Source organism: Hydra vulgaris, chromosome 09, assembly GCF_038396675.1.
Source record: "Hydra vulgaris chromosome 09, alternate assembly HydraT2T_AEP".
NCBI lineage: Eukaryota > Metazoa > Cnidaria > Hydrozoa > Anthoathecata > Hydridae > Hydra > Hydra vulgaris.
Genome location: NC_088928.1, coordinates 3,177,501 through 3,203,698, shown reverse-complemented (window position 1 = coordinate 3,203,698; position 26,198 = coordinate 3,177,501). Strand labels below are relative to the sequence as shown.

Genomic DNA, 26,198 nt, shown 5'->3' with positions numbered 1-26,198 from the left:
ACAAGTTGACCTCAAGACAAAGCTGGATTGTTTGCTAAGAACTTTATATCAATCTCATCTCTTGATTCCACTAATCACATCCTATCCTATATAGCCAACAAACAGGTTGATCCATTGCTTAACATTCATATCACTCCAGCTTCTGTATTTAAAATAATTTCCTGCTTAGACTCTTCCACAGCTTGTTGTCCTGACAACACACCTGTTATTGTCTTGCAGAAGTGTTGTCCAGAGCTGTTTTCTATACTTTCAAACTATTTAATAAGTGGCATCTGTTATCCTAGTTTTCAAAAATTCTGAAGAGCAATCTGACTTGTCTAACTACTCTCTGATTAGTCCTCTTACTATCATAAGCACTTAATCTCTTATCTTGAATCTAATAACTTACTTTCTGATCATCAATATGGATTTTGAGCTTCTTGTTCCACTGCTGATTTTATTAATGGTAGTTGCTGATAAGTTTTATCGTGCACTAGATAGATGAGGAGAGGTTAAGGCTTTCCCTTTCAATATTTCTAAAATCTTTAATAACGGGTGATGCAGAAGTTATCGGACAAATCCTAATTTTATAATTTGAGCATAATAATTAGTTTTTGTGGTTTTATGCGTAGGCATAAATGTTCTATAAAATATAAACTTTATTATTTGAAATACAATTATTTAAAATGAGGTTAAATGCAGCTGAACAAGAATTTTTTCAAAAGCGACTAAAAATGTTTTTTGTAAATAAACCTAATATTAAAAAAAAAAATCATAAATCGTTTTGAAAAGGAAGGATTTGCTCGAAGTACAATACATGATAACCTAAAAAGACTTGAAACTGTTCAATCGTTTTCTGATAGAAAGCACCCTGGTCGTCCGACATCCTGGACTAGAGAAAGCCGAATTAACAAGACTTGTCAACAATCGAAAAGGGGTCAGTCAGAGAAAAATAGGTATTAAATTTGGTGTAAATCAATCGACAATTGGTCATCAGTTAAAAAAAATGAATGAACAACAAATAAAGGCAAAGAAAAGAAGCAAGAAACTAGTTAACCAACTCTATAACGCAAAATCGCTTCTAGTCATCAATGACGAAAAATACTTTTGTTTTGCAGGGAACAACATGCCTGGAAATTCTGGATACTACACAAACAACAAAAAGACATGCCCAGAAAGTGTTCGTTTTATAGGAAAAGAGAAATTTCCGAAAAAATTATTAATGTGGATAGCCATATCTGACCGTGGTATGTCTGAGCCATTGTTTTGCACTTCCAAGGCTGTAGCGATCAATTCATCAATCTATATTAATGAATGTTTAGAAAAACGACTTTTTCCATTTATTCACAAGTATCATGGAAGCTTTAACTATTTATTTTGGCCAGATTTAGCAAGTTCTCATTAATCTAAAGATTCTCTAAATTGGATGGACCAATATGTCTATAACGTTGATAAAGAATCCAATCCCCCAAATGTGCCTCAAGCACGACCAATTGAAAATTTTTTGGCACAGAAGGTTTACGAGGGAGATTGCTTCAACAGAGCAAGTTTTGATTGATCGCATTAAACTAAAACTACAAGAAATTGATTTAAACTTTTTACAGTTGCATATGAAAGGCGTCAGAGTAAAATTGAGATCAATTGCAGATGGTGGTGTTTTTTCATATAAAAAATAATATATTTTTATTAAAAGATAAATGCTTTATTTAAAAAAAATATAATGGTAGTTTGTTTTTTTATTTATAAATAAGTTATTGACGTTTTTATTTTGTCCGATAACTTCCGCATCACCTGTTAAAGTTTGGCATGCTGGTCTTTTCCATAAGTTCTCTTCTTCTGTGTGTTAGATAACATCTTTAAGGTTATTGAATCCTTCCTTACCAATCATAAAATAAAAGTTGTCCTCAATGGATAGCACTCTTTTTCACTTCCTGTAACTTCAGGGGTTCTTCAAGGTTCTATCCTTTACCCTATATATATTTATCCCTATACTTTTTTAATTTACATTAATGATCTCCCAGAAATTCTCACATCTAAGGTGTGCTGATGATACTACCATTTATTCTTGTCTTGATAAGAAGTCAACACTCTCTTGTTGCTTGGAGAAAGCATTTAAGCTTGAAAAAGATCTTACTTCTGCCACAGCATGGCGCTCTCAGTGGCTGGTGAAATTAAATCTTTTCTCTTCCAGTAACTTCCAATTCTTATAGTGGTAACTTGCAGCCTTGTTGGAAGTGAAGATGTTTAAAACAAAAAAGTTAAATGGATATTTAATGCAAATGGGTATTTATCCAAAAATGGATACTTAATGCAAATGGAAACCAACTAGATCGTAACCACTAAAGGTGATAAAAGTATAAATGGTTTCCATTCACATATAAAAAAATAACAGAAATATAAAAAAACAAAGCAAAAATGACCTATGTATCCATATAAAATAATAATTTATAGCAATTTGAAATTGTTTCATTATTATATAGCTTTTAGTAAACAGTATGAATAATAACAAAACTTTGTTTGTTTGTTTTTTTTGTGTTTTTTTTTAATGTAATTCACCTCCTTAAGGCCAAGAAGGCCACTACAGATGAGGAGGCTGCTTAATTGTGCTTATAACCCTCTCTCAACTCTATAACTTCAAAACACAAACCTTGACGAACAAGGCCATTGGGCAAAGAAGCAAGTTGAGGACAGTACTACCAGGGATGTGTCGGTAATTGAACTCGGAACCTCTTGCTTGTGAAGTAAGCACTCTACCACTACACGACTACCGCATTTAGAAGATCGTCTTCAAGAATTATTGTTGCAAGTTTGGATTACAAACTCTTTTTAAAAAAGCAACACTAAAAATAAATAATCACTATAAGATAAACTTTTATGTTTTTATTTGAAAACTGAATCCTTGGCCTATAGTGAATAATTATATGTAATCGGTTTCAGTAATGAAACTACCCATTACTTTAGCTTAATCATTATTTTTTTATAATTAATTTAATTTACGCTTGTTTTCAACCATTAATATTGCTGTTGAATTTTTTTTTGTTTGTTTATTTTATTTAGGTGTCACTCCAATGATTAGTTTTTAACTATATGAGTGACACCTAACCTAATTTTGTAAAATTATAAAAATTTGTAATTTTTAATTTTTGATTAAATAAATAGATATACATATAAAAAATAATTATTTTTAACAATAGACAGTGGTGTGAAGGTAAGCGAGGTTGTTTATTAACATAAAACATTACAATAGTAACATCACAAAATTTACAAATAGCATATTATATTACAGTAAACTCTCAATAACTCAAACTTCCAAGGGACTAAAAAATTAGCTTGTTAGAGAATGTTAGAGTTATTGTAAACTCTTCATATATAACAGATATATACACATTTGAGATAGGAAGTGACCGGGGCCCTGGCTAAAAGTAAAACTTTGCAAACCCGGCCCCAGCAAAATTTAGCAAGATTTAGCAGGGGTTGATAGCCAGCGCTAGAAAAAAATTTATAGTACTTTATATAATATAATTTTGTACTCACAATTACTATTTATTAAATACTGGCATATTTTCATATATTTTTAAACTCTTATTTACTTCCAACAAGGTTGCAAGCAACCACTATTAGGTTATGAGTTACTTTAAATTAGAGGATAGGGTTAAAAAGCTAGAATATTGTTAACTGAGGGCTTAAAAAGTTGAAGGCTTTATATGAAAAGAAAACATGAAGATGGGTAAGAGATTATAAGGATATATTATGCGGTAGTGGTGTTGTGGTAAAGCGCTCGCTTCATAAGCGAGAGGTTCGGAGTTCGATCCCCACCACGTCCCTGGTAGTACCGCGATCAACTTGTTTCTCAGCGCAGCGGCCTTGTTCGTCGAGGTTCGTGTTTCGGAGTTATAGAGTTAAGAGAGGGTTAAAACCACTATTAAGTAGCCTCCTCATCTGTAGTGGCCTTCTTGGCCTTAAGGAGGTGAATAACAAAAAAAAAAATATATTAGAAAAAATGTTGTATAGATACAGGATTAAATGGAAAAGGTAGAAGTAAGAAAACTTGAGAGTGCCTTACATATTGTATGAATGAGCTTTAGTTAAGGAAAGAAAATGCTCTAGATTGTTTATATTAGAGAAACAGCATAAATAAGGAAGGCTAAAGCCTAATGATGATCGTGATCATCATCATCATAGCAATGATGATCATAATGATCATGTTGATCATAATGATGTTTATATGTGCATATATATTCAAAATATTACATGAATTTTGAATTTTTAAAATATACTTTAGGATGTATAAATGTTTATGCAGCCCCAGCCCTAGCTATATTTTAGCAAAGCTGGCCCTTTCAAATTTAAAACCTGGTTGCTTCCTAATTTGAGACACATAAACGCTTACAAAATATAAACCTATATAACCTTATATAACAGATACCAACACATAATGAATAACGCACATTACCATATCATATGACACATAATAATACTTAGATATATTAATTGAGAAAATTATATAAATTAGGAACATTTACAAATACAACTTATTTGAGTAATATTTGTTCGATGACATACCTTGTAATGCATGTTTATCAACTTTAAAAAATAAAAGATCAAACAACCAGGTTTTTTAAATGCATAACACAACCATCTTTCTGTAATATATATTAGTGATTGATATTTTCAAAGTTATTTAAAATCTATCAGAAAATCTTTAACAACTGGGTTTTTACTAACAACTTGTTTCCAAGTAACAAAATTGTTTTTGTTAAATTATTTAGAAAAACATGGTGTTTAATAGTAAAACAATAATTGTATATAGATAAGTATATTAGTAAATACAACATTGTTGGTGTTAAATTGAATATTTATTATAAGCAATTATATATATATATATATATATATATATATATATATATATATATATATATATATATATATATATATATATATAGTTGTGGCCAAAAGTCTGTTGTATTCGTGTTTTTCAACAAATTCGAAATTTAAATAGACACAGTGTCTCTAACACATCACAGTTTATCAAAATATTGCCTAACAGAAATATAGTTCAGTTTTACATACTACTAATATCTGCTACACTGTCCCTTATTCTTAATTACTTCAGCAATTCTTGCAGGCAATAAATTTACAAGATTTTTGCAAACATCAGCAGTTATGTCACCACACACAAGTAATGATGGCACTAAGATCATCTAAATTTGATGGTTTCAATCTTTAGTTTTATTATATGCCACAGGTTTTCGATAGGGTTGAGGTCTGGATTCTGCCATGGCCAAGCACCTAAAACCTCAACCCAATGATCCCAAAGCCAGTTTTTTACTAAAGCTGCTTGATGGCAGGGAGCACCGTCATGCATACACTGTCATTGCAGTTGTGAATCTGCATAACTCTCAAAAGCTTTTCATCCTGTATATCAATATATTTCTGTGCATTCATAGTGGTATTTTGTGGAAGAAACAAGAGGGAGCCTTGGGCAGATGCTGAGAAGCAGCCCCATACTATCAAATATGCTGCATGTTTAACAGTTCCTATGCAAAACTTTGAATCAAATCTTTTATTGGCTGGATGGCAAACATATCTTGGTGCTGCAGAAAACAACTTTATGTTACTTTCGTCACTAAACATTACTTCATTCCACATTTCACTAGTGTAGAGTTTGAATTTCCTGCAAAAAAGTAATCTATCACAAATGTTCTTCTTTGATAACAGCTTTTATTGTGCAGGTCAGTACGCTTTTAGATTGAAAGTGTCACTTAAATGTCGTTGAACTGTTCTTGCACTAACTTTGTGTAGCAGTTGGGTTGCTACGGCAATGGAAGATATCATTGGATTCTTTAACACGTGTAATTTGATCGCTCAATCTGTAGCAGGAGTTGTAACCATAGGGCGTCCAGTTTGACATTTTGATTTCACACCACCTGTCTCTCACCAGCATTTCATCATCAATGACACAACTTGCTGGAAAACATTCAGATGATGTGACGCAGCTGCTTGCGTTAAACCTGAGCTAACTAATACAACAACCTGACCACGTTTTTTAAGTGAAAGTTCCGTTTTTGGTATGAAATTATTGATCTCAAGTAAATAAAGAACATAACATAAACAAACAAGAAATGAAACTATTTGATTTTTTTAAATAAAAGGTTATCTCAATTAGTTCAAGCAATAAAACTAAAAGCTTTTTGGTTTATTTCTAGGCTTTCAACAAGGTTAAAATAGCAAAATGACGCAAAATGCAATTATATTTTAGCATACAACAGACTTTTGGCCACAACTGTGTATGTATTAGGGTGGCTCTTAAAACAACATTTTTGAAAAAAACCTGTTCCTACCCCTTTACTTTGTTCTATATAATATTAAAACACTAGGTTTAAAATTTTTTTGAATAAAAAATTATTTTAGGGGTAGCTCAAGACCCTTAAAAATTTGACTGGTCCCTAAAATTTTGAAAATAAAAGTTCTTCTAAAGTATGTCAACCTGGTACTCAAAAGAAGCGAAATTATATAAAAACTTCGAAAGCATTAATCACTTTACAAAAAATGTTTAAAAAAACTATTTTTTTAAAACTTGAAAATAATGACTTTTTTTATTTTCAGCTTAAAAGCAATAGTTTTTATGCATTTATTTAAGGAAAAAGTTATTTTTTTGTAAATTGATTATTATTTTTTAAGTTTTTATATAATTTCGCTTCTTTTGAGTACCAGGTTGACATACTTTAAAAGAACTTTTATTTTCAAAATTTTAGGGACCAGTCAAATTTTTAAGGGTCTTAAGCTACCCCTAAAATAGTTTTTTGTTCAAAAAAATTTTAAACCTAGTGTTTTAGTATTATATAGAACAAAGTAAGGGGTAGAAACAGGTTTTTTTCAAAAATGTTGTTTTAAGAGCCACCCTAGTATATATATATATATATATATATATATATATATATATATATATATATGGTTTTATAATAATATAATTTTGGTATGAGCACTTTCATATGTTTTTATTATTTGAAGCTGAACTTATCTGTAACACGTTTTATATGTCATTTTATTTAATATTTATATTTGATACTTTTTGTTTTTTAAGGAAATGAGAGCTTATTAGCCATTGGAAGTGGATTAGTTAGAGATATTATTTGGGAATCTGCAAAGAAAGTAAGTTTCTCTTGACTTCTTTAGATATTTTTGAAGTCATTAAATATATAATCAAGTTTTGTACCTAGTTTACTAAGTATTTACTTAACACCTAATAAAGTTAGAAGTTAAAACAATTTTATATAATTTAAAACATATTTATACCACAATTTAGAAGGAAGTTTAAATTATTTGAAAAACAAATTAAAAATGAAACAAAGAGTTGAAACAAAATTAATTTGAAAAACCTTACAACCTACAATGCTACTGAAACAAAAAACGATTTATTTTATTTTAAATATTTTAAAAATTTTTTCAAATTAAAATTTATTTTAATTTGAAAAAAACCTTACAACCCACAATGCTACAAAAACAAACAAAAAATTTATTTTATTTTAGAATTTATCTTTTATTTAATTTTATTATTTTAAATTGATAAATTTTTAATAAATGATAAATAACTGTTTCTTCAAAGTTGATGAAAATCTGTTTGTCCTGTTATTTCTTGAGAATAGTTGACATATAAGTAAATTAGGTTTTATATTATTGTTAAATAATATAAAATTTAATTTTATTAGTATTATTAAATAGCACTACACTAACTTTAAAAAAAAAAATTTATTGAAATAAGTGACGAAAAAAAAGGCTTTTTTTTTCAAGTGCTCAATGTATCATAGAAATTGCAACATCAAGGCAAAGTTTATTGTATATTCTGGCTTTGATTTTTTTCAAAGTCATTTGACAATCATTTTGATCCAATTTGGAATGGTATCAAGATGATCTTCAGTAAGCTTCTTCTTGTACCCCTCACTCCTTGTTTCCCTCGCTCTATATCATCTTTGTCAATGTATCGCCATGCTGTACAAATGCTGACACTCTTGGCTGCAGCAATTGATTTTCAGTTGCCCCCAGCATTGGCTGCATTGCATATGAGTTGGCATTTAGGAGCAGTGACTTTTTTGTAGGGGCCATGTTTTGGAGTGGCAGGTTGTTGAATGGCATGAGTAAATTACATAAATGTTAGAATAAAATCTTTAATGGAAATTAAAGATTTTATTTTAACATTACCTTGATAATGAGTTTATTAAACTCAGCTTAATAAATTTTTGTAATTCACTTGACTAATAAAATTTTCGTCCCAAATTCAAATGAAAATTGTCAAAATTAAAAAAGAAAATTCACAAATTAAAATGAAAAAATACCAAGTTAAAATGAAAAAATGACAAATTAAAGTAAAAGTTGCAAAATTAAAATGGAAATTGTCCGAATTAAAATGAAAATTCACAAATTAAAATAAAAAACTGCCAAATTAAAATGAAAAAGTGCTACATTTTTAACATTTATGTAATTTGCTCATGCCATTCAACAACCTGCCACTCCAAAACATGGCCCCTACAAAAAAGTCACTGCTCCTAAACGCCAACTCATATGCAATGTAGCCAATGCTGGGGGCAACTGGACATCAATTGCTGCAGCCAAGAGTGTCAGCATTTGTACAGCATGCCAATACATTGACAAAGATGATATAGAGCGAGGGAATTTATATTATTTAACAATTATATAAAACCTAATTTACTTATATGTCAACTATTCTCAAGAAATAACAGGACAAACAGATTTTCATCAACTTTGAAGAAACAGTTATTTATCATTTATTAAAAATTTATCAATTTAAAATAATAAAATTAAATAAAAGATAAATTCTAAAATAAAATAAATTTTTTGTTTGTTTTTGTAGCATTGTAGGTTGTAAGGTTTTTTTCAAATTAAAATAAATTTTAATTTGAAAAAATTTTTAAAATATTTAAAATAAAATAAATCGTTTTTTGTTTCAGTAGCATTGTAGGTTGTAAGGTTTTTCAAATTAATTTTGTTTCAATTCTTTGTTTCATTTTTAATTTGTTTTTCAAATAATTTAAACTTCCTTCTAAATTGTGGTATAGGTTTTAAATTATATAAAATTGTTTTAACTTCTAACTTTATTAAGTGTTAAGTAAATATCTGAAGAGCTAAAATGTTTACACCTATTTTCTATTTAACTTTAAATGCATCGATGTGTCAGTTCATGTAAATGCTATGATGTGTCATTTTATGTTTATAATCTTTTATAATATAGCGTGTGCGCATTTACCGATGCAATCAATATGTGTTAAGATAAGATTTGTGTCTTCTATACGTATATTTTATTATACTAAGTAACTTTTAATGTCTTTTTAGGTTGTTTATCCTGACAGTAAACAAACTGTTTATGAGAGGATGTTAAATTTTAACCCTGATGAAGAAAAAAAATTTCCAAAGTTATTACTTGCTGTTTTTTTTTCCTTTTTTTTTAAAAACTTTAGTAAATTAAAAAAAAAAACTTTCTACTTTCTTAGTTTTATTATTATCATAGTTTTGTTTTATTTCAGGTATGGGGGGCTAACTTCTGCAAGTGACTATACACCTTTTTATTGTTTGGCTGGTGTAACAAGTGCAAATTTTAAGTTTGTAAGTAGTTGTTTTATCAAGTCTAAAAATATGTTTTTACTGATTTATTTATAATTTATTGTATTTTGTTTAGGGGTCTGGGGAGACTTTTACTACTTATCACACTGAGTACGACACTCTGGAATGGATTGAGAATTATGCTGATCCAGGCTATAAAGCTCATTTAGCTTATTCTCAAGTATTAGCACATATATTGTTGAGAATCTCAGATTTACCTTTGATTCCTTTTGATGCTGTTGTGCTAAGTGAAATTTTAAAAGAAAAATCATCAAATTTAATCACAGATATTGTCCAAAAAGATTCTACCTTTAATACTTGTATAAATTATTTATTGTATTTCATAACTATGCATATTAGTATGATTTTTTTTTCATATTCAAGCATTTATGCACAAACACTTTTATTTTGAAACCATACTCTCAAAATAAAATTTATGTAATATCTTTCATGTTTTTTTTGCACTTTTTTTAAGCTCACCTACGAAATGCTGTAAATAAATTTGAGGCGTCATCAATCGAGTTTAAAAAGCTTTTAAAAGACAAACATCAAAGTACAAATATAGACCAAAGGTTTTAATATTGATATTATTGTTGTTGTTGTATATATGTATTATTGCTATCATTTCAATTAATTTCAATGAAAGTGTTTGTTTTATGAAATTGTAATAATTTTTGACGTTGCTTTTTTAGTCAGCTTTCACTGCGAATAGTGAACGATGTCATCATGCAAATTGAAAAGTTGTTTTTGAGAGATAATGGTTTGCCAGGGAGAGAAAAAATAAAGTAAAATTTTATTCATTTTGTATACTAAAAACATTAACAATGAAATGAAATGTAAGCATGAATAAGATGGAATGCATGCTCTCGTGCATGAATGAGACGGGTGGAATGTGAGAATCTGATGAAGAATCAGAGAATGTGATGCAATGGAGAGAACTAAAAGTTTTTATTTTTAATTATTAATTTGTCACCATATTTAATGTAAATTTATTTATAAACTATTTTATCATTTACTTTTGGTTAGCAAACAAAAATGTTTCTAGTGTAAGCATGAAAATTGTAAATGCAATTAAAAAAGCTATTTGTGGATACGTTTGTGTTAATATTTAATATTTATTGGATATTCATTTAAATGCCCGATGGTTGTGTAAATATATTTGCAATGTGTATTTATATGATAACTGTATATACATACTTACGGATATTTATACTATTCGTTTGCTTATATATATACAATTTTATATGGATGTTTGATTGATTTTATTCATTGTTCTAGAAACTATATCGCAGCACCGGCTGCTACTAATAAATACGGTTCCTCTATGTTTCCTTCTATATTGGACTCATTGTATCAGATAAAATTTCCTCTTTCTGCTAATTATACAAAAGAGTGGAATGTTGTAAAGAAAGAAGTATCATTAGTTACATTGACGATTGAAGCATGCGCTAATTGGATTAAACGTGGAGTATATATTTTATCTCAGACCAAGCAATCACTTGGTTAAAATTTTTATAATATAAAAAATCAAATTTTATTTTTTGTTACAGACATTTTATAAATTATATTTTTTTAAATCTCTAAACTTCTCTCATATATATATATATATATATATATATATATATATATATATATATATATATATATATATATATATATATATATATATATATATATATATATATATATATATATATATATATATATTCATGATTAAAGTTGTCGTTTATACATTTTTTTTGTAATAATATATTAAATAGATATCTATTTGCATATTATATTTTAAGATATATGAAATATAATATGCAATCGTGATGTCATCGAAATATAAAGTGATTGTAAATAATTTATAGATAAAAACTTTATTTTTTTTTATAACAATAATTTTATTATAAGATAATGAAAAAGTACTATTATTTAGTAAAAAAAACTTTGAATTTTTTTTTTAAAGATTGTTTAAGAGATATTAGTTTCATTGTGAAAGAACTAGGAATATATAGGGGAGAATGTGGAAGAAGTTATCAAATGAAACTCTATCCAACCAATAATTAATTAATTTTGATTTAATTATTTTGTATTTTATAACTTTCAAAAAACCATTCTAAATAAAATCTTTCTAAATTTTAAATAATAAACTAGTTTTAAATATTTTTTTAAAGTTTATTAGAGTTTTTAATTCTGAATCTAATAGTAATATTTTAATTTTATTGTATTGTAAAATAAGAAAGTTATTTAAACTAAATTTAAAGCTATTTAGATAAAAACTAATAAACGTAATATTCTACTAAAGCTGGTCAATATTTAATAAATAATCGATTATTTGTGGTCAATATTTAATAAATAATCGATTATATGTGGAAGATTATTTGTGGCGATAAATAACCAATAAGTATTTACCTCCTTAATTACTTCTGTCAATAGTTAATTTGTGACAGAAGAAAAATTTTCTATTTCTATAAAAAGATCGCCAACTTTCTCTTTTAATATGATAATCTTATCTTATCACTATCAACAAAACGTCAAGCAACAACTACAGCGAAGAAAATGTTGAAAGTGCTTTGAAACATCATCGAGAGCAAAGAATATCATTAAGAAAGTGTGCATTCTAGTTCAATGTATCAAAATCGCCATTAATTGACAAAAATAAAAGTAAAAAACGCAGATAAACTTGGAAGCGGAAGGTCAACTGCTTTCTCAGTTGAAACTAGAAGTTATTGATTCTTATAATTCAATGTTTTAGCAATTGGGGTAATAATTTAATACAAGCCGATATAATTTCTATTGTTCAACACTATTTGAAAAATACAAAAGAAAAGCATTTATTCAAAAATGGCAAACCTTCATTACAGTGGTGTTACGATTTTAAAGAGAGATTGAAACATAATGCAACGTTACGCAGACCAAATGAAATTGCATCAAACGGAGAGTTATCTTGCACTTCCAACATAATTTTAAAATATTTTAACAATTACAAGAAACAATACGATGCAGAGTAGGCCAAAAGGTGGACAAAACTAAAAAAAAACATGTCTAAAAACTCAAATTTTTTCAAAACAATTTTTAAATACATATATTGGAAACCTCAGAAATATTTGAATAAAATTTTAAAAAAATGTATTTTCAACAAAAAATCATTTCAAGTAAAACACAAACGGAAGAATCTTTATCAAAAGGAAAAGATATTATAAAGGTGAGAATTGTTACTTAAAGAGCAGTGAAAATCGTTTTTAAACAGTGTCATCATATAAAATCTTAACTAAGTCTTATAAAAATATGTCATCATATAAAATCTTAACTTAAGTCTAACAAGTATAATTAATTTAAATAATTATTTCCTTGTGAGAAAAGAAGTATTTCCTTGTAATTTAAGTAAATATTTTAAAATAATTTTGATAAATAAAATAGCTTTTAATTAATAAAATTTTTAAGTCCGATATAAACTTAGATTAAGTTTTATAAAAAACAGTTTGATTTAGTCAAGTACTTTTTTAAATCTAGTTAGACTTGATGAACTGCCAAAATGTCAAATCAAGAAAAGATGCATAATAAAAATCAAAAGTTTGTGTGCTTGCTCTGTCTAAATAAATGTTTGAGACAGCTAACTGCTTTCCAAGCAGATTGAATATGCTAACTGTACAAGACCAAGATTAATATGTGGTTTTCAGGTATCCATGGATTCTGCGAGTTTTGCAGAACTTCTTTACAGAGGAAAAAAGTAGCATTCTCCCCATTTCGATACAATAAAAGTGAGATCTGAAACAAGAGGCACAATGTGTTGTTGTTAAATTTTCCGAACTGGTCGTTCAAAACTGCAAAAAAAAACATTAAAGAGCAGAACGCCATTGAGTAAGAATCAAGTGTGCGTTGCGGCACATACCTTAGCCCTTTAGGAAAAGATTTTCCCACCAATGCTCTTAAATAAAGTTCAGGGAAAACTTTAAATCTTTAGCTGCATAAGGTTCCAAAGCAGCCGAGCAAATTGCTTCTCGAGTTATCTCCAATAAAGAATTATCTTTTCAATAAGTAATTTCTTACTTCTGCTTTCGGCGGACTTCCATTTATATTTAACCCCCGGTAAAATTTATATTTAAATAATATTTGCATATACATTTTTATAATTTTATTTTGGTGCCCCTTATCACAGAGCACCGCGGATGAGAATTTAACTGGAAGTTAACGCCTTCTTTCTAACCGATGTTGCAAAATTTTCCCAGAGGTGGGGTTTGAACTAGGGATTCTTTGTTTCTGAGGCAAATGCGTTACCATTGCGCCACGACTGCTCGAAATATGAATTAAAACATATATGTTGACAGAAAGTCTTGACGGTTGAGAAATGAGATGATATAGATTTTATGATGTATGTTTTTAACAAGTTTCTTATCTCTTTAATAAGAAATAGTTTAAAAGTTTTGCACCAACTTTTTAAACAAAGTTTTTTAAAAACAAAGTATATGTCTTGGTTTTAGGTCAAAGTAATGCCCAACCACCATGAAGAGCTCAAAAATTGCCCACTCTAGTCCTCGTAAATGTACAATTAAATGTAGGCCAGTCAAGCAAAGGATTAAAGAAAATTGTCAGAATGTAAATGAAACATCAAGCAACAAAATGGTAGAGCCAAAATTTAAATGAATTTTCTAAGCTCTACTCTTGAGTAATTTTTTTACCTGCAGCGACTTATAAATAATTGACGGAAAAGAAAGTTCTGATATAGTTTGGGTTGTTGCTTTCTGCAAAGATTTACCATGTCTTGTAAATCATGTTAAATCAGGTTTTATCAAGTTTTGTTTAACCATTGTCAATACAGTGATAAAGGATGAAACGAGCTCACCGCCACAACAACTCTCACTCGAAAAACTGGTAAAGACACTGGAGTCAGAAGACATACTCTTGTTTCAGTATTAAAAGATTTGCAAGAAACTGACTGTACAAATCTGGTCACTGATTAATACAAGTGGAGTAAAACTAATTTTGGCTTGTGGTATGAAAGTTGAAAATATAGTTTTTGGTCTTAAAACCCATTCAAATGCTTAACCCTTGCACATGGTGTGACGTCAAATCCCATTGTCATGCCAAATCTGTAAACTTGCAAACACTGAGCTCAATTAAATCTAGCTTCAAGCTCTTTCAGTAATTTGGCGGGGTTGTTGCAAATGCAAAGCTGTTTGACAACGTTTTTCGAGAGGCAATCATCAGCGGGCTGAACAATGCTTTTATTTTGGAAATCATCTCATTGATGGAATTGCATCTCCTGTTAGGAGTTTTTAATCAGCTTTTCAAGATTTTTAAAACTGCTTGGATTGAAGTTGCTGAGTGGTCATTCATTTCAATGGAAATTAATACAAGAAGTTTCCTAAAAATGTGAATTTTGTGCAGCAACTTGCGGCTACAAGCATGTTTCCCAACATTCAAAAAAATGAAGCATTCAAAAGTTTTATTTTGGTTGTCAAGACGTTGGATTTGGTTGCCAAGACGTTGGATTTGGTTGTCAAGACTTTGGATTCATTTGGATTCCGTGGTGCTCTGTGACAAGACTATTTGGACTTTTTGGGACACCTAAAAAAAAAATTAAAAAAAAAAAGAGATCTGAGGTTTGATATTCTAATTAGATAAGCGTAGAGTTTCTACGGTTTTCAATACTGGTATTGAAAATCGGTTTTTCCAATACCGTAATCGTTTCCCAATACCGGTTTTTTACGGTTTTTAAAATTTTAATAATTTAAACTTAATAAAAATTGCAACTTGCACTAACGTAATGTGTTTAAATTTTGTAAATGAATGACAAAAAACAGAAGTTATTTTGTAAAGCTGTTTGTAAACCACAAGTTTGTACAAATTTTTTATTAATTAGTTACATTTTGGCAGTGTAGTTATTGCAAGACTTCGATTCCCCTTGAACAAATTTTTTTTGGAAAAGTATTAACGATTGCAGCATTACAATTCCCTTGGATATTTTTTCCGCATGAAAAAGTTTATGAATGAAGGCGTATAATAGCTGGAGCGTTAACTTAAAGTTTTTAAGATAATGCTACAGCTATTACAGTGTTAGTTTAAAGTTTTTATAATAAAAGACTATTATTATAAACAATTTATTGTTTCTTATATATAAACTATTATTAATAGTTTATATATAAGAAACAATAAATTGTTTAGCATTATAAAAATTATACTTTTAATTATAATATTCAATATATGTACATATATTAATAAATAATATACACGTAAGTAATGTAACTTTATTTGCGTTATGTTTACTTTACTTTACATACATAACCAATAAAAGACAAGTACAAAAAAAACATGCCAAAACGAAGCTCTTCTGTCTGGAAGTATTTCACAAAAATATACAAATCAGCTAGTGAAGCAAAATGTACCCTGAGCAATTCTTTCATAAAATGCAAAGGTTCGAGCACATCTGGTCTGTTTACTCACATAAGAACTATCCATAGTATAATATAAAAAAATAAGAAGTTAAATGAAACATCTGTTGCATATGTTCCAAAAAAACAAAACAAAAAATTGACGGATTCATTAAACGTGAAACCTTGGCTGAATTGGTAGCAAAATGTGACTCAAAGGATGTCTTTAAGAACAATTACGAAATATAATGCAATACGTGAGTTTATTCAGAAACGTGGTTTCCAAATTCCAAAATGTAAAAACACAGTCGCAAAACTAATATTGTCGTTTTACGAGCTAAAAAAACAAGAGCTGTGTGATGAAATTTCTGTTTTGAAAAAATATGATGAAAAGTTCATCATAACAGTTGATGAATGGACTGACATCTCCATTTTAAAATATATAAGTGCAACTCTTTACAATAAAGTTGCTTATAAGTCTTGTTAAAATTGATGGTTTCTGTGATGCTTTCACAAGCGAAGAATTGGTGAAACAAAAATTGACAGGATTTGTATTAGATTTTTTATACATAATTGCAAAAATATGGACGGATAATTCCTGTAGAGAGTCAATCACAGAAGCCACAATCACGACATTCATCTGGCCGTAAGCGATATTTTCTACAAAAATTTACGTACCAACGATGACCGAGCATGTTCGAGTGACGAATCAAATGTAGAAGATGCCGATGAATATGATAATGCAAACAATTCCAAAGAACTTCTTTTTAATCTTACTTTGGAAAATAATAATGATTCAGATTCTGATTATAATTACAATGATTATCTTAAGAGATTGAATCGCAGCGACAACTGAAAATAACAGTGATATCATAGAAAATGGCAATGATATCATAAAGAAAACTGCTCCTGGAAGCAGCAACAGATCATTTTGAGATGATATCAAGTCTGTAAAGAATAAATCACGTAAACTAGTTAAATTTTTTAAATTGTCAAGCGTTCGTATCTCCATATTGCAAAAGCATGTTTTCGAACAAGAAAATAAAAAACTGATGTTAAAACTTGACATTAAAACTCGGTGGAACTCTTTGGTTTCCAGGATTGAAAGGTTGGTAAAATTGAAACCATGCATTCAAAAAGCAGTGTTCTAAAATCGGGACAAATAGTTTTTATAAGGAAGTTGATTTTAAAGTTTTAGAAGATATTTTAAAAATGTTAAAACCTATTGGCTGCTAAGGAGCTAATTGGTAATAAATTAGTAAATAAGTATAATTAGTAAATAAGGATAATTCAACTATTATGACCAGTGAAAGTGTTCACCTGTTTATGTTCAAAAACCTTTCTGAACAAACGTTTAACTTTAGTGTAGTGATGCTAGATTCCCTCAGAAAGCTGTGAGCGGTGCAACAAAGATTTAGATTTAGTGTCACTAATGAGATATTTGCAAAATCCTAACTCAAATACATCACCAAATAACGATGGCTTTAAATATTCTTCAAAGTCAGCAATTATTTAATATGCAAAAAATATAGTTGAACAAAATTTTACCAAAGTATTGGATAGTGTCAATGTCGAATCATCGGATGAAGAAGTTGCTGAAGAAGCCAACAATAATCTTAAGACACAGTTTCAACAACCCCTAACATAGATGATTTTTCCAACCCAAGATTGTTGTTCTGATCCATTTTCAGAGGTATTAAGGGAGTTTAAGCTGTTTGAAGCAAGTGGAATTCGAACATCGAATTTAAAAAAGGTTGATGCTGCTCTCAAAACAATTGAGCCCACGTAAACAAGTGGAAGAACTTTTTCAGTTGCTGGTAAATTTTCAACTAAGCTTTAAAGCCGAATGAATTTTGATATATTAAATGCATTAATATTTTTAAAAATATTACTATTTTCTATATATTATATATATTAATATTATTTATATTAATATTATATATTAAATACTATTTTCTGGAACGTTAAATTATTGAATTATTACTGCTTCATAAAATATTTTTAGTATTTCAAATAATTTATTTAATTTTTAGATATTAAAAAGTAAAATAAAATAAAATAGAAAAAGAAAAATGTGTAAACTTTTAATTGTTTAAAATGTTTAAATTTTCTTTTTCTATTTTTTTTTTTTTTTTTTTCATAAAGTTTTCTAAGGATTAGGCTAAATTTTTCAATGTTTTTTATAAGTACCGCACAATACTAGTTTTTACCGGTATTGAACTATTTTGAATTCCGAAAACCGGTATTATAATTTTCCGGTATTTTGGAAACTCTTGATAAGCGACATTGGTAAGGAAGTGTAAATTTCCTAGTTAAATTGTTCCTCCACGGTGCTTTGCAATAAGACACAATTCTTCTTGGAGCACCTTAACAACTAAAAAAAAAAAGTCATTATAGGTGATTGTGGATTGTTGCGAGGACTTCAAAGTTAAGTAGAAACTTTAAACTATTTGCTTATTCTTCTGTAGACATAAGTCGGCGTTTGTTTTTTTTGTATTTTTAGCAACAATTATAATTTTAAATAAAGTAGATCTATGCTGCAAAGATCTACTGTTTTTTGATTATTACTATAATAAACATCGCATTCATCAATCGTTTTTGACATTTAACAGATCTTTCTCTTTTTCAAATTATTGACATCTGCAAGTAAATGGGCTACTTTGTAATTTTAAACAAGCTAATACATAATATCTCTTAATTGCCTAATGTAAAGCTTACAGTTCTTGCAAAATATTTTTGACTGGCCAGGTTATTCATTGTAGTTTTAGATTAAATTGCATAGTTCCACGGGCATATTTAAATTCAATGGTAGAAATAACAGTCAAGAGAGCTTTGTTTGTTATGCTGTATAAAATCAATTTTTCATAGTGATTGTTGCAGCATCAACTTCTTACGCTCTGAACTTACAAAAACTAAAAACCTGTAGAAACTAATTAATAATTTGAAAAATATCATTCCTCAAAAATGCTTACAATTTCGGAACAACCTACTTGTAAATTAAATAATAAATTTACTTTTTGCATTGCTTGATTATATGGAAGTTGAGTTAATTGCAAATACTTTTGTTTCTTGAATTTTTCTTGGATGTTCAGGTATATTTAAATTATTATGAGTGATCTGGCCATTTCTTAAAAACAGTAGTTATTTTTATTAGAGAATTGCCACTTATGTCAATAGTCGAATCTCACATTTTATTCACATATTTACTAGGAAAAGTAGATGTATCTTCTATTTTACCTCTATACCAGAAGCAACAAATATGATACTACACGCAGTATAAAGTTAATCTAGGGCAGGTGCGCTTTTCAATTTTGAAAAACAATTAATATCCAACAGTTATGAAATGTCTTAAAAAAATTATGAGATTTGTTCCTTCCGTGACACAAGTTTTAATGACTATAACAAAAAATTTAATATTCCACATGTAATATCTTTACCTGAAACTAAATAGGTCTTGATAGGTAGCATGATACTATTGCCCCCTTATAAACTTTTTTATTTTTATTTAGTTTTTGAATTTCCAATTTGTTTACATTCCTTTTTGATAAAACTAACTTTTCAATCCTGCCTATAAGCATAAATACACAAAGTTTAAAGTTTGCTCCATATCTGAAATTTAATATTCTCAAACATTAAAAAGAGCTGCCATACTCTCTGCGCGTGTGTGTGCGCATGCGCGCGTGGGTGTTAATGTTTTATTTAAATATTATTTATTTAAATCAACCCGAGCAGTTTGCACCGTTGAGTCACGTTTTGCTTTAGTTGGTGCAACTGTATTTTATTTTTCAACTGATTTTTTTTTCTCTCTTCAACTAGTTTTACTATTATATTAGAACTGAACTACGTAGAACTGAAAAACCGATAAGTTTTTCTGTTTGACGTAGTTTTTTAATTACTAAACATACTAAGTCAAATAAAACCATAACAATAGCTTTTTCATTCATATAAAAATACAACTACCTGCGAAGCAAAACAATTCCGTTAGAGGCTTAATAACCATATAGCAATTTAGAGATCGGCTCGATTATTACCCATATAGCAATTTAGAGATCGACTCGATTAATACCCATATAGCAATTTAGAGATCGACTCGATTAACGAGTTGAAGTTTTGAATCATTAATTCAAACATTCATCATTTATTTATTCACTTTATTCACAAGTTTTAAAATGTTGTATTACTTCATTACTGTTTACCTTCAAGAAATTTTTTTTTGAGTTTATAGAAACTAAAAACGTTTTGAAAAAAGGTTTTTCTCAAGTAAACGAAAAGTTTAATACTTTAAAATATCTACGAACTTGAGGAAATGTTGCATCAAAAAGTGATCTTTGATACTTGGAAAAAAGATTTTATGATAGCTACACAATTTGATCGAGCAAATGAAACAGCAAATGCAATCGCTACTTATAAACTGTATGCGTTATTAATATTATGCCGTACACATGCTATTCATTTTGTTGTTACGTAAAAAAAACTATAAAAAAATTATCAGAATTTTTTTTCAAAAAATCACTTATTAAAAATCGTTTTTTTGAAAACTTTCAATATCAATCTAATTCAAAGTTTGTTAGTACCGATGTTTTTAGCCATTAAACGCCGGTGTTAACATTCTTGGCTGTACTGCCCAGTTAGCTAGAGACGTTTTTTGACTAAAAAACGTCTTTTGTACTTGGTGGATGCGCAATTAGTTGTTTTACCTACATTGGGTTGATTAAAATAAGATTTTGAGTTTTTAATAAAACTCAGACTTTACAGGTTTAAACTAATATTCTGCAGCCGTTACTAATACCGTTAATAATATAAAACAAATATCGTCGGGGATTTTTTTAGGAGAAACTGTTTTTAAAACTAATAACTTTTATCAATTTTTTCAAAACTCTTCAAAATATATTTAATAATGTTTGTAGGCATCTAATTTAGCTTGTTTTGTAAAAAAGTCAAATTTGATTTGCTTTTATTTCAAGGTTTTGCAGCATCAGTTTCTTACGCTACGAACTTACAAAAACTAAAAACCTGAAGAAAATAATGCAACGCTTTAAGTGTATTGGATGCAGTATTATGTTATAATATCGGAATCAGTATTAAAAGATTGTAACTTTCTGTCTGCGTTTCGTTAAAAATTCAAAATCTAATTGAAGAGCGTTTTTTTAAAAGGGACATTTTACTAAATTACTAAATTTTAATTAAATTTTAATTAAATTACTAAATTTTTAAAAAGGACATTTTTTTAAAAGGGACGTTTTGAGGAAACAAAAAAAAAATTAATTATCTATTTAATCTTTCAACAAATAATATTTTTTATTTTTATTGTTAGCAGTAGTTTATTGTGATTTTAATAAAAATAATTTTACTATTAAAATTTTCTCTTTTTTTAATATACTTATAACGGTTTAAAATGTGAGTGGTTTTTCAAATAGGGCTTAAGTCCACATTTTTTAGAGAAAAAATAATTTTTGTGACAAAATACATTTCGTGTTATTTAATGTTTGCGAATTAAGTTTATTTAGATAGGCTTATAAAAATGGTAATACAAATTCCTAAAACCCTAATATTTTGACCACCTCGCCCTTGTTACACGATAAGTAAAGGCCCTATTCGGGAGTTCATTTTTTTGGAGCAATTTAAAATTCATACGTCTATTTAAAAAAGTAAAAACATTGAAAATGAAGTGGATATATAATTTTTTGTCCATGTTAACATAGTCAGAATCGTGCCATTTACACTAGAATCCAAAAGTAACCAAAACTCAATTCCGGCAAAAATGGACTTATGTCCCTTTTGAAAAAACGCTCTTCACTTATGAATCACTCAAAAGACCCCTAACCACGTTCATATTGTTTGCAAACCACATTAATTTTATTTTATGTGCTTGAGTATATTTTGTGAGCTATGGTTTTAATTTACTGCATAATACTTATTTTATGGTAAAAGAAAAAGTCGGCTCAATTTGGTAATAACATTTTCATCAAAGTAATATTTTGAGTAATATGATATATTTCCTAAATGGACATCAATAAATGCTGTCTCTGCAACAAAATTGTCTTATGCAAAAAATTGAATTGGTTAACAAGATCGATATCGTTGTAGTATTTTAATATGTATTGTTTTTTTAGCTGATGTTATGAAACAAACACTTTAAGCTTGAATGATATTATAGAAAAAACTTTGATGTTTATATTAGGTCTATACTTGCATTTTGTGAAAAAAGAATTGCTCATAAAAGGGCTAAATACTTTTTATGATAATAAACTTTGTCAAGCTAGTCAAAATGTCAAAAAGTCTTAAAGTAATATTGACAGGTAAGTAAGTTTGTAATGGATTAATAAGAGTAGTTAAAATAATTTATCAGAATAATTTTTTAGTTAATAAAGTTTTTCAGGATACAATAATAGTTAGAGTATTTTTATTTCCCAGAATTTTCAAAATGCTATTGGAAAAACACAACTACTTTCTCAAACTGAAGTTCATATCATATGTAATGCACTCTCTCTAAGTTTTCTTACTTCTACCAGGTAACTCTAGCTTCAGGAGAAAAAGGTAGAAGTAACCTGTAGCTTTCCTCCTGAAGCTGAAGTTACCTGTCTACATGTTGATACTTAAATCATCTGCATCCTCATTGCTTAACATACCCAAAAAGATTAATCTGATCATCATCTTCTCTCTTGGTAAATACTACGACATATGAGTATGTGAAAATTGCTAAAATAGGAACAGTGCTTTAACTGGAATACTTGCATTTATTTGGTGATAAAATGTTTCATGTCTATACCTTGTAAAATATAAAATGCCTTATTTTCTGTTTCTACATTTTGAGAGATTTTGAAAGCAAAAATTGCATATGCATCTTAAATTAAAATTTTTCAATCTAATTTAATGTTCACACTATATTGATTGAACAGAGTAAATTATACTTCTGTGTGTTATACAGTTTTTTGTGTTGCAATAAGATTTAAAATCTAAATAATAACATAAACTTAACTTATATGTTGCTGCAAGCATGATATTGCAGTGATATAACAAAATAGTCTAAAGTTTCATAGATTGGAATTATAAAGTATGTCTTACTTAATCAGTGAGCTGTTCCATTAAAGAAAAAATTTAAAAAACCGGTTGCCTTGATTGGAACAAAATGGTGCTGGACAAAACTGAATTTATTTTAAATAACTGAAATCAATTATAGCAAACTATAGTTAAAAGTATAGTAAGCAGGCGCGAATCCATTTTTTAATGTTTGAGATGGAACTTTCTGACATGGAACAAACTCCAAAAATTTATGTTTGTACTTATGTCAAATAAGGATGCTTTGCAAAAAATTGTAATGATTGGAGTTTAAAAACTAAAAATTCCCAAGTCCCAAAAAAGAGCAACAAGTTGATAAAATGTTTTTTGTACTATACTTAAATTTATATTCATCCATAATTTCTAAATTTCATGAAATAATCTCTAAGCATTCAAGAAATATGACCTTTTAAAATTTGTAACCCCTTAATTTGAGGGGGGGGGGGGTTCAAACTTTGTATAATCATAATTTTTGAACACTAAAAGAATATCGTATGAAATTTAGAATTTCTTGATGAATATAAATTTATTTACAAGTAGTATAAAAAATATTTTATCAACTTGATTTTCTCTTGTTTGGGGCAGTTGTGGTCAAAATTTTAGGGTTTTTTTGTTTCCAGACTCCAATCATTGCAATTTTTAGAAATTTACTGATAAGATACTATCCAGTAAAAAATTATGAACTCCTAAAATTGGCTCTGGCTAAAACTTAAGAAATTGTGCCTTTACTTCAAACCACCGGTAACCTAGGTTCAACATTGGTTTTAATAAAATTTTGTTTTTCTACTGATTTAATAGACTTTATTACAGTGATTTCAATAAAAAGTAGTGGGTACTCATGGGGAAGTTACACATTAGAACAATAAAATTTGCACAAAATGCATAAAAAACAATAAAAATAGAGTTGTTGATGTACTTTAGTTTATATTATATATTGTAATACAAAGTATATATGTAAAAGTATTTCATAATCAGTTCTAGAAATAAGTCTTAAATTCAACGTTTTGTAAACTTAGACCAAAGTGGTGTATTCCTATTGTAGGTCTCATCATTACTCAGCATCATACTCACAAACACATATTATGTGTTTTGAATATTACTTACTATGTGTTTGTGAATACCAGAATACAAAAACATTTTGCACTAAAAATATTAGATATTTCATACTATAAAGACCTCTTGACTATTTATGAAGTAATAAAAGATTTAAAAGAGTTGATGCCATACTTTATTTATGGCATTTTTTGTAGTGATGGTGCAGATTCACAATGAAAAAAAATAAAAACATATCTAACTAATGTCACTATAAAACAGATCATTAAGTATCAGCATAGTGGTATTTTTTACTACATCACATGGAAAGAGTGCTTGTGATGGCATTGGGAGCTCTGTCAAAAGTCTTGTACCAAAGGCCAGTTTACATTCACTAACAGATCCTATCAACTCACTTGAGAAAATGTATGATTGGTATAGACAAAGGAATACATTTTCAATACATTTCAAATTATGCAATTGTATTACATTGTGTAAAGTTTAAATTAGAAGAACGTTATACTACTTGATCTATACTACAAGAAACCATTGTTTTATACTACTATCATTAACTACTTTATTGATAAGATGATTGTCATTTCACAATACACATATTTATGTAAATGTTTCTACAATACAGCATAGACTTTTCTTTCACCAGGAATTGATATAACATATGTTTATAATTCAAAATGGTTTATAGGCAATATTGTGGAAATATCTGAAGAAAATTCAGATACTCTTATCAAGTTTATGAAGCAGTCTATTTCTTTAAACACTTTTACTTGGCCACATAAAGAAGATATTTGCTATATTTACTATCTAAGATTACAAACTTAATGTCACAGCTTTTATATATGTATTTTTAGTAATGTGTTTGTGAATAAAGGCAATTCATGCATTTGACATAAAACCAGACACACTGTATTAGAAGAAATGTTCAATTATAATTTTTTCTGGGCAAAAATGTGCTTGTTAAAAATAAATAGATAGAGAGGAGGGAGGGAGCTAGAGCAGTTTAACAACCGAGTTTAACTCAGGTTTAACTTAATACTTTTTTCTAGTACTGATTACATATTTTACATATATACTTTGTATTACAATATATAATACAACAATAACTTTATTATTTTTGTTTTTATTGCCTTTTGGACAAACTTCATTGTTCTGATTTTATAATTTCCCCATGAGTATTCACTATTTTTTTTTCTTAAATCACTAAAATAAAGTCTATTAAATCAATAGAAATAAAAAATCTTATTAAAATCAGTGTTGATCCAAGGTTACTAGTAGTTTGAAGTAAAGGCACAATTTTTTAAGTTTTAGCCATAGTCATTTTTAGGAGTTCATAATTTTTTACTGAATTGTATCTTATCAGAAAATTTCTAAAAATTTGAAAGCTTACCATTTATAGAAACAAAAAAAATATGTCTTTTGACTTCTTAAATTGCAGATTTTGTATATTGACCCATCAAAAATCAATTTTTTATGCGTGCATATGATTTTTTAAATTTTTCAGATAGCCATTATGGATATGTGACATTTGAGAATTCAATGTCAAAGTTTTATGAAAGTAAGTCAAGAGTTGTATACGATAAAAAAAATTAGAAGGCTTTCTGAAATTTTGTTTTTAAAATATAGAGCTTCAAAGTATGAGCAAAACATGTTTTTGCTGCTAAAGTTTTTATTTTTGGAAAAATCAGAAATTTCTAATGACCATATCACATGAACCACAAAAGATTTTATGCTGATATTTTCAGGAAATTCTTTTCTCATTGATATTAACCAACAAACTTAGTTTCAACAAAATCTGAGGTGGTCTATGTTGAAATCCTAAAATTTTGGTCCATTTGGTATGGAATGACCCACATATTATATGTCAGTATTTAAGAAATAGTAAATATATGCATAAATTTATAATTTATTTCAATTTTTTTTCTAGCCCTGGCTATTAATCTCTGCTAAATCCTATGATTTTTAGGGGTCAAGGCTGAGTTTGTAAAAAGTCCCATATTTAGCCAGGGGTTGGGTCCCGGTCACTTACTACAAATACTTTCTATATTGTAAAACAGAGAAAACTTTTGTGGTGTAAAAACTAAGGATCATTTACAATTATAATGATCATAATATGTAAGTGATACTATTTTTTTTTTTATA

General features: G+C 28.3%; 2 protein-coding genes across 4 annotated transcripts in view; both read left to right on the top strand.

Annotated features, from left to right (window-relative positions):
• LOC100207461 (N-acetylated-alpha-linked acidic dipeptidase 2) overlaps positions 1-11,177 on the top strand; it is a 63,057-nt gene extending 51,880 nt beyond the window's left edge. Inside the window, exons 12-18 of the mRNA XM_065804505.1 lie at positions 7,064-7,131; positions 9,328-9,407; positions 9,519-9,597; positions 9,671-9,914; positions 10,070-10,166; positions 10,287-10,379; positions 10,873-11,177. Coding sequence (XP_065660577.1) covers positions 7,064-7,131; positions 9,328-9,407; positions 9,519-9,597; positions 9,671-9,914; positions 10,070-10,166; positions 10,287-10,379; positions 10,873-11,101 — 890 coding nt within the window. The 3' untranslated portion in view covers positions 11,102-11,177. The remainder of the gene's footprint in view (positions 1-7,063; positions 7,132-9,327; positions 9,408-9,518; positions 9,598-9,670; positions 9,915-10,069; positions 10,167-10,286; positions 10,380-10,872) is intronic.
• An 8,959-nt stretch (positions 11,178-20,136) lies between these two features.
• The window catches only part of LOC101239435 (axin interactor, dorsalization-associated protein), a 34,543-nt gene continuing 28,481 nt past the window's right edge, over positions 20,137-26,198 (top strand). Inside the window, exon 1 of one of the 3 annotated variants that reach the window (XM_065804504.1) lies at positions 20,137-20,363. In XM_065804504.1, the coding sequence (XP_065660576.1) occupies positions 20,257-20,363 (107 nt within the window). In that variant the 5' untranslated portion in view covers positions 20,137-20,256. Of the gene's footprint in view, positions 20,364-21,719; positions 21,901-26,198 lie in introns of those variants that run through there. The other 2 variants (XM_065804502.1, XM_065804503.1) reach the window with 2 other exon arrangements.